At 40.2% G+C, this 13,439-nt stretch overlaps 1 protein-coding gene across 5 annotated transcripts in view; it reads right to left on the reverse strand.

Moving 5' to 3' along the window:
• Positions 1-308: 308 nt before the first annotated feature.
• LOC122555934 (uncharacterized) overlaps positions 309-13,439 on the reverse strand; it is a 316,199-nt gene continuing 303,068 nt past the window's right edge. For 4 of the 5 annotated variants that reach the window (XM_087993574.1, XM_087993575.1, XM_043702225.2 and 1 more), the window contains 3 exons: positions 10,923-10,992; positions 9,415-9,518; positions 309-778 (listed from right to left, as the gene is read on the reverse strand). In XM_087993574.1, coding sequence (XP_087849700.1) covers positions 622-778; positions 9,415-9,518; positions 10,923-10,992 — 331 coding nt within the window. In that variant the 3' untranslated portion in view covers positions 309-621. Of the gene's footprint in view, positions 779-9,414; positions 9,519-10,922; positions 10,993-11,549; positions 11,717-13,439 lie in introns of those variants that run through there. The other variant, XR_015759187.1, reaches the window with a different exon arrangement.

Below are 13,439 nucleotides of genomic sequence, written 5' to 3' on the forward strand. Positions count from 1 at the left end.
ACCTAATCAAGGATTAATGCAGTTTGACACAATGAATGAATGCACTTTAGTTTGGTACTCATAAAACAGCGCCTCTCCCATGTACACCTCTGCTTTCACAGCGTCAGCAAGTTGTCCAAGTTGTAACCTGAACAAGTCTCAGTGATTGTTATGTGGCAATGGGTATAAGGCATTGATGTAAAATTCTTTAATAGCAATTTCACTTTTGTATACTGCACAAGGTTTTTAAGAATACAATAAGCTTTTTGAGATGAAATTTGGTACAAAATTTATTTTCTATTATCTCTGGACAACTAGAAATAAATTAATGCAAATAACAGTAGTGATGTTGTAATACTTATCCATAAAATACACACAGTCTGTTATTAACCCACTCTGGGATACAATGAATTGTAACAGTCAAGTATTACATGGGAACTGCAGAGTTACATTGTTGAGGCAACAATAAATGTATATGCTTAGTTGTAAAGAGTACACAATTATTTCATATACTGTTATTGTTAACAGAATAAATAAGAATTTGACAAAATATAGCTACAGTAAAATCCACCCAACCATTTTTCTTTCAAAATCTTACTAATCAAGCTTCATTAAGTCTTATGGTGAAACAAATGTATAACGTCAGGCTGTACCATTACCTGGCAGTGAATATGAATGATGCCAACCATATGCTAAAGTTTGATAGATGTCATATCCCACAGCAAATAGGAAATAAACTGGGAGAAGCCAGTGTAACAAAAACATCCTTGAACTCATAGGTAAAGGCACAGTAATAAGCCTAAAACACACAATGTGATCAATATTTCAGAATGATTTGACAAAATATAAATATGTACATCTCATAATCTGTTTTACATTTTAAGGTATTTGTTTTATAATTGCTATTGTTCTATTACATTTGTGATCTCAAGTTTCAAATCTCAGTTTTATATACTACAGTGAAATTAATATCCAACTTGTAAACATTACTTTTTTAAAAAAAACTACTTATGTCTGAATGAGCTAATTTATATTGGCAAGTTTTTGACTGCAATTATAAATGAATACATAGGCTAAAAACCTTTATGATTAGTGATTTAAGTATGTTTATATCAGTATACCAATTTGGAATAAATAAATCATTAGAAATTTTAACAACAAAGAATGTGCACATATACAGCAAACCCGTTAGCTTGTGAAATAATTAGCTAATGTTCTAAATGTAGACCTTACATCAAAATTAAAAACATGAATATAAGAGAAAGGTGATAACAGCACACAAGGGTAAAACGTCCATGAAATTGACATAGCTAAGTGAAATTGCAAACAAATGTAATAGCAACAAGAGGTGCAACATATAAGAGAATGGATGTGTTTAGTAGCCAAGGATTAAGCAACCCAACAGTTTTCACCTACCTTTTCACCTCACAAAGTTAGAACCCCACTGTATCCTAAAGTGTACCAAGCATTCAGCACAGCTGAATCAGTAATGCCTCGATATCCACACTCTTCCATTTCTGTTTTCTCACATCGCCCCAATTTTAATCCCTACCGGCGACCAAACCTTCAGCTGAATGCCTAATTCCTTACTTAAATCTCAACATCTGTCTACTCCTCCTCCTTTGGAATTTTGTTTCCCTTCAGACATTTTATGACATCAAAGAGATGTGACGTGGAGATGCTGGTGTTGGACTGGGGTGTACAAAGTTAAAAATCACACAACAGGTTTATTTGGAAGCACTAGCATTTGGAACGCTGCTCCTTCATCAGGTAGCTAGTGGAGCAGGATCATAAGACACATTGAACAAACCTAGATTGCTGTTAAAGTCTTTCATCTTTTAGAATGAGTTGCAGGTAATGATTCATTAATATGTAAATCCCAGAACTTCTTTCAAGTCACATTCCTGCGATAACTTAAAGGTTTTATACATAAAAAAGGTGACCATCTCAACTCAGACAATGCATTAAAGGTGAGAGGTTAGAATCTGTACCCCAATCTTGAGTCAGACTGGTTCTAGTTCCAAAGTAGGAATTTAAAAAACATCACATTGACTGCCCGCAGATTGTGCGCTTTCTGAACAGAACAGAATGTATCTGTAAATACAATTTTGCAAATGCAAATTCACCCCATAGACTTATTTGTGTGTGTGAGGGAGGGAGGTGAGGGAGACGGGGGAGAGGAGGCAGGGGAGTGGGGATGGGAGGGAGAGGAGGTAGATGGAAGGGGAGTGGAAAGGGGAGGGAGATGGGAATGGAGGAAGGGGAGTGGGAAGGGGAGGGAGATGGGATGGAGGGAGGGGAGTGGGAGGGAGGTGGGATGGAGGAAGGGGAAGGGGAGTGAGAAGGGGAGGGAGGTGGGATGGAGGGAGGGGAGTGGGAGGGAGGTGGGATGGAGGAAGGTGAAGGGGAGTGAGAAGGGGAGGGAGGTGGGATGGAGGGAGGGGAGTGGGAAGGGGAGGGAGGTGGGAAGGGGAGGGAGGTGGGATGGGGAGGGAGGTGGGACGGAGGGAGGGGAGTGGGAAGGGGAGGGAGGTGAGGGGAGTGATGGAGGGAGGGAGGTGAGTGAGGGAAGTGAGAGAGTGTGTGCGCAAGTATCTGATGGAGTATAAGGCCTGTGAGAGGGTGTGCATGTGGGTGAGCGTGTGAGTGATGTATGTGAGAGAGAGACTGTACGTGTGTATGAGACAGGGTATGTGTATATGTGTGCTTGTGTGTGAGGGAGTGTGTAGTGTAGTGGGGTCACCTGTGGTGTGACATGAACCGAAGGTCCTAATTAAGTACATCCTCATATGTACCAAACTTAGCTATCAGCCTTTGCACAGCCACTCTGCGTTGTTGCGTATCCCGAAGTCCGCTTTGGAGGATGGTCACCCAAAAATCCGAGGCCGAAATGTCCCTGACCGCTGATTAGAATATGCAACAATGCAGAGTGGCTGAGCAGAGGCTGATAGCCAAGTTAGGTACTCATGAGGATGGATTTAAATCGGGACTGCGGGTTCATGTCACACTACAGGTGACCCCACTACACTATACACACGCACACACACACACACTCTCTTACCCATATGTACACCCGCTCAGGCTTATACTTCGTCACACTCATGCACCTACTCTACCAAGCACGCTTTCACACACTCTCTCTCCCTTCCTCACGTGCACACACACAAGTCAATGGGGTGAATTTGCATTTGCAGATACATTCTATTTGTTTAAAAAGCACACAATCTGTAGATAATAATTGTAGGCAGTGTCTAGATTAGAGTGGTGCTGGAAAAGCACAGAAATCCTGATGAAGTGCTTTTGCCCGAAATGTCGATTTTCCTGCCCCTCGGATGCTGCCTGACCTGTTGTGCTTTTCCAGCACCACCCTAATCTAGACTCTGATTTCCAGCACCTGCAGTTCTCACTTTCGCCTAGTCAATGTAGTCAATCCATTTGACATGTTATAAAGTCCTACTTGGAAATAGAACCAGTCTGACTAAACATTGGAATATAGACAGACTCTAACCTCACTTTTAATGCATTTCTGAGCTGCCACATTTTTTTAAAAAACCTTAAGTTATCTCGAGAATGTGACTTGAAAGAAATTCTGGGATTTACATATTAATGAATTGATACCTGCAACCCATTCTAAAAGATAAAAGACTTAACAACAGTCTAGATTTGTTCAATATATCACATCAGTTGTATGACACTATGATCTTTTGCTATAAATTCTTGAATGATCCTGTACCACTAGCTATCTGATGAGGGAGCAGTGCTCTGGAAGCTAGTACTTCCAAATAAACCTGTTGGATTATAACCTGGTGTTGTGTGATTTTTAACTTCATAGAGACTATATTGTTACAATACTCTCAACTTTCCTGTTTGTACTTTCCATCATACTTGCCTCCACATCTATCTGATTACCTGCCACAGCTTTACTACTCAGGAAGCGTTATCGCTGCTTTATTTTCATTCAGTTTTCCATCACCACAATTCAAAGACGAGTACAAGAGAATGTACCAGGACCAGTGCCAGATATAGTTGAAAATTGGGTGTCAATCTGTTAAGCTGGAACACTGGATGATATGTATGCTATACATTGCCTTTAGCCAAGCTGTTCAAATACAGCTTCAACGCTGGTAACTACCCAACATGGGAGAATGGCCCAGATATGTCCTGTCCACCAAAGGGAGGACAGAGATCTGATAACTTTATCAGTCAACTCTCAATCGAAGTGTTGGAAGCAGCCATGGACTGCATTGTCAAGTAGCATTTATTTAACAATAGCCTGCTCGCTGACACTCAGTTTGGGCTGTGCCAGGATCACTCTGTTCCTGAATTCATTACATCTGTGCTCCAATTATATACAGAAGAATTGAACTCGAGGGATGAGGCGGAAATGATTGTCATTCATCAGGCACCAAGGCATCTATTTGACTGAAAATGGCATGAATGAGCCTTACTGACACTAGAGGAGAACGTGAGGACTGCAGATGCTGGAGATCAGAGCTAAAAATGTGTTGCTGGAAAAGTGAAACTGGAGTTAATGTGTGTCAATTTCCTTGATAATACACCTAGCATTTTCAAATAGCCAGCCAATGCAGAATAGAGTCGAGTTCTATCGAAATCAAAGTCGATGAATGTACACTTTTTACCCATTGGTTGTCAGTTCTCCAGAGAACCTCACAAAACTGCCAGGCAGATGATTTGTCCATCTGGAAGTGGAAGTTAAAAGGGGGAAAATTTGGCTTCTAGCCTGCTGCTCTCTGCAAGGCTGTTTCAAGATATCTGCTGGATCTTGACTTCAGGAGGGGTGTCTCTGTGATGTCCAGAAGATCGTGATAACTTCTCAACTCCAATCACTCCCTTGAGTCCTGCAGATTTTCTCCCCAGCAAGGCTGGTTGGTAGCCAGTGCCACCACATACCCCCCCTGGCAGGACACATTTGTGAGTCAAATCATTGTGCTCTTCTCAGAATTTGCTCCCACCCCCAAGTTTGAGTTCAAACCTGCCTCTCTGAAGTGAGATTTCACCTCAAAATGTCCAAAGGACAAAATTTGATACCTTTGACAACTGAAATTTGGCCCATTGTTATTTCTCAAGCTGAATTAAGTCTTGTTGTCAAATACTATGTGGAAACATTGGGCTGGTGATAGTGCAGGAGGTCAGGGCCTAGGGACATTAATGATGATTGGAGAGCCTTATTACACTCTTGTCTCACTGGGATATTATGATTTGGTCTGAAAGGAGAGATCTTCTTTCAGAAGCTCTGGAGATGGCATCTACAGTGGGAAGAAAAGTGTGTATTTTTAAATTGGAGAGAACCAAGAAACCATGGGGTGGAATTTAGTACACTGTACTCCCTTATTTAACAATACCAATGTTTTTGAGAATCACAAACTATTTTCTTCAAAGTCTGATTTTGTTCCTCTTTGTTGCTAAATGTTTCCCAGTTCACTTCAGCAATCTCTGCCCTCATTCCTTTGTGAGTACCCTTATTTAAGATGAGCACACTTATTTCTGATCCACATTTCTCCCTCAAATTCTACCATGTTATGGCCACCATTTTCTAGCGGATTGTTTACTCAGGTAATCTATGAATCCTGCCTCATTAAACATTACCACATCCAAAACATCCCCATCGCTAGTTGGATCCACAACATATTATTCTAGGAAATGGGAGGAGTGGGGGGGGAATCTACTGGCTGATCCCACCAGTGTCATCCTCCCCTTGTGATTTCTTAACTCCACCCATACGTATTCTACATTTTCCAACTGAGACAATTTCTTGCTATTGTTCTTATTCCCACCTGCCTGTCTTTTAAAGAAGTCTCACACCAAAGTATTTGATTTCCAGCCTTGACCTCTTTGTAATCACATCTCTGTGACAGCTATCAGATCATATCCATGCACTCATATTTGTGCCATTTATTAATTTCATTCCACATGCTATATTCAAGTGAACAGACATTTAATTTTGCCTTTTTACCATTGTTTTCTCCCATTGACTGTTTTATTATATTATGTTTGAATACTCTGTGAAAGTGAGGACTGCAGATGCTGGAGATCAGAATCGAACAGTGTGCCGCTGGAAAAGCACAGCCAGTCAGGCAGCATTCAAGGAGCAGCACAGTCGATGTTTCAAACACGACCTCTTCATTCATTCCTGATGAAGAGCTCATGCTCGAAACGTCAATTCTCCTGCTCCTCTGATGCTGCCTGACTGGCTGTACTTTTCCAGCACCAAGGTTTTTCACCCTTCCTGTCCTACTCCGGCTATTATTATCCACATACCTTCCCTGCAATGCTGTCATATCCTCTTACTGTATAAGCTGGTTTTCCCATTTCCCAAACTCTCCCATCATCTCGGAGGAGAAAGTGAGGACTGCAGATGCTGGAGATCAGAGCTGAAAATGTGTTGCTGGAAAAGCGTAGCAGGTCAGATAGCATCCAAGGAACAGAAGAAGGGCTTATGCCCGAAACGTCGATTCTCCTGTTCCTTGGATGCTGCCTGACCTGCTGCGCTTTTCCAGCAACACATTTTCATCTTCCATCATCTCATCAGTTTAAAGCCTGCCCTGCAGCTGGTTATGTAATTACCAGGACATGGGTCCCTCATTGGTTCTGATGATGCCTGTCCCAGTGGAACAGCTTCCTTCTACCCAGTAATAACAGAAAACTAGTGTGGCTGTTTCCACTGTACCAATCACCATCTGATTCTGAAGTCATATTGAATTCAAAGTATTAACTCTCCTTTCCTGTCCAATAACGTCAAAGTGCTGGAGAAACTCAGCAGGTCTCTGTTTTTATCTATTCAACCCCAGTGCTGGTGCCAGTACTCATGAACTAAACCCTATTCCACCCCCCACCAATCTTTGAGCCATACAATTAACTTCTTGATATTATTTATGCTATACTGGTTGGCTTGTGACTCAGGTAGTATTTACAAGAGCTGGAAATGTGTTGCTGGAAAAGCGCAGCAGGTCAGGCAGCATCCAGGGAACAGGAGAATCGACGTTTCGGGCATAAGCCCTTCTTCAGGAATGAGGAAGGGCTTATGCCCGAAACGTCGATTCTCCTGTTCCCTGGATGCTGCCTGACCTGCTGCGCTTTTCCAGCAACACATTTCCAGCTCTGATCTCCAGCATCTGCAGACCTCACTTTCTCCTAGTATTTACAAGATTATTACCTTGAAAGTTCTGCCTTTAAATGTATCTCCGAGCTGTTTAAAATCTTTCGGCAGAACCTCCTTTCTAGGACTACCAATGTTGTTAGTATCAACGTGGATGACGACTGGATCCGTACCCTCCAGGTTCTTCTCCAGCTCCGAAGAGATGCCCTTAACCCTGGCACTGGGCAGGCAATGCAGCCTTTGGGAATCTTGCTGAGAGCTGCAGATGACAATGTCTATCCCTTTAATTATATTGTCCCCTATAATTCTGTTCCCATTTTCTCCCCCATTTGAATGGCTCCCTGTGCAGTGGTGCTGAGCTCAGATCACCTCATCCGCCCTGTGGTCCCCCACAGCTTGCAAGACCCTTGTAACTGTTGGACAATTGAGTAGGTTAGGCTCCTCAAATGCAAGCATTTGGGTCCACATACCTGCCTCACCCTTGACAGACCATGCTGTTCCTGATCACAAATTTCAATTCCCTAGTTTGAGGGGTGTGACTGCCTCCTGGAATGTGTCCTTGCAGCTGATTGTTTCCCTGATGTGGCACAATATCTGCAGCTTAAATTCCAGCTCCTTAACCTTGATCTGTCATTCCTCGAGCTGTAAACACTCACTGTAAATGTGATCACGCTGGCTGACCTTGGTTCACAGCAGCTTCTGTATGCGGTTGCAGCAACAGTTCACCTGTCCCGCCACCACTATCATAACTTTGATTTATTAATTACTTTAGATTATTTATTTATTTACTCTGTATTTTTCTATTGAAAAAAGAATCACCAGTATCAATCTTACATTTTTAAGAATAAAAGAGAACAAAACCAAAAGCACAAGCTGAAGAGCTTCCTTTTCACTTGAAAGACTAAAAATATTCACCAGTCCTACTCACTAAATTAGCTGGCTTCCTAGCACGTGCCACGTTGTGATTTGTGGTGTCACTCTGCACTGCTCTCACTGTAGATCAGCTTCTCGATCCACACCTTCTATCCTCTGCCACATACCCCTCACTCTGAACTGTTTACTTCTGGCACTAAACCTTAGTTAAGCACCTCTGTCCCGATTTGCATGGGGAACCCAATTCTTAGTTATACTCATTTGGCCTATGTCTCACTCTGATGAAGTCTCCATTCACACTCACCATGCTCCTTACTGACCTGAACGGGTGGTAGGTTACCTGTGGACCTCCCCAGATATTAATTCCTGGGGTGACAGGAAGGGAGTGAGTATTTCTCCAGAGCCAACTGATCCAAATGTTTGTCCTTCTCTCTATGCTCCATGTCACCTGCAGGTTTTCAGGGCTTAACCAAGAGAATGTGCACTGGGGAACTACACAGCAGCTAATGTAGGACTGTTGTAAAAAAGACCAGATTGTCACGCTCTCTGTGATGGTGAGAATTTGAGAGTTTGTAATGGAGGATGAAATTAGCATGCATTTAAATAAAGGAAAAATTTAAGTAGCCAGCATGGTTTTATAAAGATGTGATCTTGTTTATCAAACCTCAGAATGCGTCTTAGCAACTGGGGTCGGTTAGGAGATTAAAACAAAAATCTTGTTTCTGCTGTCAGCCATTCTTTACAGTCACAAAAAAGTCAACTCTTATACATTTGTTCATAGAAAGTTAATCCATTTAACCTTCAGACATTTCAACAACACATTTCTGTATGGTTGCTCATTATGCCAAACCTTTCAAATATCACTGCCTCACCCTGCAGCTTATTTTCTAGTTTCAAGTTCTGATGAAGGATCTACTGTGACAATCATTTCTATAGTCAGATACTGACAGACTAATGCACATTCAACACTTCCTGGCTGAACAGCTGCCATAAACAAGTTACAATGTAACTAACGAATGTGCCAAATGCAGTTGTTCCAGTATTGAATAAACAGTTCATGCTTGTAGTTATCAAGCATCCTGTTTATGCAATGAAAAAAAGGTGCTGCTAAGTGTCAACATGACCATCAATTTCATGTTTTTGTACCCTTGCATTCTGTATCCTATAACTCTGGTTATTAAATATCAAGTGAATACACTAATTAAAATCAATCTGATATTCTAAAGATGCAACATCTGTATTTTGTCATTTATCATCGAACTGTCATCATGGCCAAGCCTTTTGAACAATGGTTATGCATAACCCCCTTCATAGAAATTTATAAAAGAGAGTTCTATAAACCTCAATCAATTGCTGTCTCTTTGAAATTCAAAGACGTTAACTATGTTTCTCTCCTCTTGAATAATACTTCCATTGACTAACACGGAATTAGAAAATGTACTTACTTATATGGCTCTGATCGAGAATTTCTCAGCATCAGGAAAATGAAGAGGCCAGCTTCAAGATTTAAAGTAAATGAGGTGACTTTATCAAGCACAATAACAAATCCCTGTAGAAAACAGCAGCAATAATGAAAAAAAAAACTCAAACAAAATTATTTCATAGCTTTTGATCAGAGTAGAGGAATGATGTTTTGAGTTTTGTCTTGTGTTGGGGAGTGTTCTTGCAACAAGGTGATGATTTTCATTGATAACTATTTGCCCAACTATTTGGTCAAAGTAAAACTGATCATTACAAATGAATAAAGAAGTAGTTGTATACAGATTCACTGAAGACAAGTCACATCCCATTCCTAAGTCAATAAATATTAAATGCCAAAAATGTGTGCATCAGTTGACAAATTAGAGTTGCCTAAATTTTGCAGCAAAACTGTCAATATCTGATTGAAACTGACAGTGACTCCGAAGTGCACGAGTACACAGAATAACAAGGAAATCCTGAAATTGCTGTTGTGAAACAACAATTTCCAAATATATGCTGTTGAAGCACTCTCCCACCACACTGACTTAGCAGAAACTCTCCTCTTCCACAGTTGTCTCAAATTAATTCTCTTGAAAAGGTTACAGCTTGTTGAAGGAAATATGACTGGGTTTTTAATGCAGAATTAATTTAAATAATTACTACTAAACACATTCACTGCCTTTGTGTTTGTTGAATTTCTCCATTAGGAAACAAAACTTTTTTCTAAAATTTGATATTTTACTGAAAGATTGATTTTGACTTGAGTCTAAATCCAATCATTTCTCAGAATATTTGAAATAGAAAATGCAACATAAGGTTTCTGATTTGCAAGTGGAGAGAATAATTTGATGTGATTGGCAGACAGGCTGTTCTCACTATCTGTTGCATTGGTGGTTTATCATGTGGGAGAGCAATGTTTGTTAGTGTGCCATCTTTTGTTTTCTAAAATGAAGTGCTACGTCATCCTCATGTTACCTAGCGCTGAGGAATTGTTCAGCGCCCTACTGCGTGAGAGTTTAGTTCAGTATACATGATTACAAAAGTCTGTCGATGATCACTCCCCTGAATATGATCATTGTCTGAAATCTTCATCTGGTTCTAAAATATGATTTTGACCTTGTCCTCCCCTCACTGAATTCAAATTGTTCTCGTTTTATGAATCTTGCCCTGGGTTCTCAAAAATGAATTTTATATTTCCAAAGTTGGTGGAGAGCTTGCTGCCTCACTGTCCACAACCACTCACCAATCTGGTCAGTCAACACCAAGACGCCTGACCACTCCCCTATAGCAGCAGGTTAAAATGGTCCATGAGCTGCCTACTACCTTTCAAACATTTAAATGAGGTAGCTTCCTCTGACCCCATTCAACTGAGTCAATTCTTCAGTAAGGGAAAAAGCAACCATTCAGATGCACTTTAAATACTGCAGATCATTAGTCTCTCCAAGTATTAGAATGATAAAGTTGAATATAACATCCTTCATGGCTAACTTACCTTTGGATTAGACATGGCCACCGTAAAAATAATACCGAATCCCAGCAGGCAAATTAATCCTCGAGTCAAACTGCAGAGCAAAGTAATTACACAGGTTATAACACTAGGAAGGATATATATTTTCCAAAGCAAATATAGAAACTTTAATATAAGAGGCCTAAATTATTTTACAGAAGTAAAAATTTACTTGAGATTAAAGGAGTTGAGGACAACATAAGAGGTAGTAATTGAAAAGGAGGTGGGGGAAGCAGGCCAGAGGATTATTTTGATGTTTGGGAAAGACGCCAAAAAGCAAACATCCTCTGTGTTCCACAGTGCCACTGTATATGCTCGAGAGTCCTAGCCACAGTGTGTCTTTATTCGTAATTTTTGAAAATAAGTTTGCATCCCATTTATTGCTGAGAGCTTCTCTTGAAGACCAATAAAGCTGTCTTATTCCACATAAGCCAAAATGCTGTAATCTGGTTGTCCGGTCTTGTATTTAATTAGTTGTGGAAAATGTCACTTTCTTAAATTTAATGTGATAGTTTTCTGGCTTTTGAGATGGGAGATTCCTCATCAAACCAGTGGGGGTTAAGATGCTCCCATCTTCAGTAATCTGCCTTACTCCCAAATTTAGAAAGGTACCTGCTACTGCGAGAACTTCTCAATTTCCAACATCAGCCATGCCCTGGCCCGAGTGAAAGAGTTTGTAAATGCAGTTTTTCTCAAAATCACCAATTTATACGCTTTATTTTCACCACGTAAAAACAGGATCTTCAAGCATTCTGTTGGACAATGTTCATTGTCAAATTCTGTGAGAAAAAGTATTTTAAAAACATTTCCTATGTAAATTTGATTTACTAAGAGCATAAGATCATAAGATAAAGGAGCATAAGTAGACATTCAGCTCATCGAGTAGAGCTAACAGCCCCTCAACCCCATTTTGCTACCTTTTCTCCAAAACCCTTGATTCGCATACCAATTAAAAACCTGGATCTCAGCTTTGAATATACGTAATAACCCAGGCTTTACAACCATCTGCAGTAATGAATTCCACACATTCACTACCTTTCAAGAAGAAACTCTCCCTGACATGTCTTAAATGTGTGACTCAGTATCAAGAGATTGCGCAGTTTGGTCCGAGACACTCCCCATAAGGGAGAAGGGCTTTTCTGCATTTTCTACTGTCTAACAGTGTTTTGTTTTTAAATACCTTGCTGGCTGCAAAGAAGTTCTGCCTCATTTTATTACTTACTTTCAAATCTTCCATTTTCTTCTACAAATTAATCAAATTTCTGACAACAGTATCAAGGAAAATGACTTGTCATGTGGACTAGATATCAATCAAATATCCATGGGCACTGAAGCTATGTTTTAAATCACAGGAGAAATGGGAATTAGTAATGTAATGTCAAGTACACAGCTGGCATCCACAACACATTGTCACTTCATCAGATCTTTTTCTAATTGAAGTAAATGCTGCAGATGTTGGAAAGCTGAAATTAAAATGTTGGAGAAACTTAGCAGGTCTGGCAGCATCTGTGGGAAGAGAAATGGAATTAAAGCTCTGGTCCCATGACTCTTCTTGCAGAACTAGCTTTTTCACATTTATTAGCAAGACTATGAATTGTCATGGATTTATAAAATCTCTTTCTTTAAATTAGCAGTTTGCCAAACAGGATGCCAACAGGTAGGTTAAAAATTTAACCTGAGTAACTTTGTGTCAGAAAGAAATCAATGGATGTTCATTTTAAAGATGATTTTGACTGACAGTTATTTCTGCAATAAAAAGGGATAAACTAATTTATTCCCACATGAATAGCAAAAAGACACAAGCTTATTTTCATTTATAGTGGCAAGTTGAAAATGAATAAAGTAACCGTCTGAAAGAAATCTTTAATTTTCAGGCATTTTATTTTAGTTGTACTTTTGATGATGAACATTGTCCAACAGAATGCTTGAAGATCCTCTTTTTACGTGGTGAAAATAAAGATTATAAATTGGTGATTTTGAGAAAAGCTGCATTCACAATTTTTATGGCCCTGGGCTCATAGACCGAGAGGACAGGGAGCAGGAAAGTATCAAAGCCATGTTAGGACGTTCCTAATTCAGCCCTACCATCATATTTTCCACCAAATGTGGATCATCTGCTCATTAAAACAGTCTTGAGGTAACATAACACCACTATTTAAGAAGAGAGTGAGGCAGAATACAGGAGTTTATAGGCCAGTTAGCCTGACTTTGGTCATGGTTAACAATTTAGAGTCCATTATTAAGGATGAGATTGAGGAGTACTTGATCACCAAGTTACTTCAGCAATTCCCATGTACTTAGTTGAGGCTGTCTGCCCTGGTAGGACCAGTAACAGCTACATCATCTCTCTCTCTCTCTCTCTCTCTCTCTCTCTCTCTCCATTAAACTTGCTAAACTTATCCCACTACCTGCAATTGTTGGCTCAGAACAGACATCAGATTCTGAGGCAGGATCCTAACACCAGCACTAAAATCCTGTTTAATAATTAAGGCTCTAGTAGTT

Source organism: Chiloscyllium plagiosum, unplaced genomic scaffold, assembly GCF_037043375.1.
Source record: "Chiloscyllium plagiosum isolate Xiang-an unplaced genomic scaffold, Cpla_swu_hap1 HiC_scaffold_13, whole genome shotgun sequence".
Taxonomy (NCBI): domain Eukaryota; kingdom Metazoa; phylum Chordata; class Chondrichthyes; order Orectolobiformes; family Hemiscylliidae; genus Chiloscyllium; species Chiloscyllium plagiosum.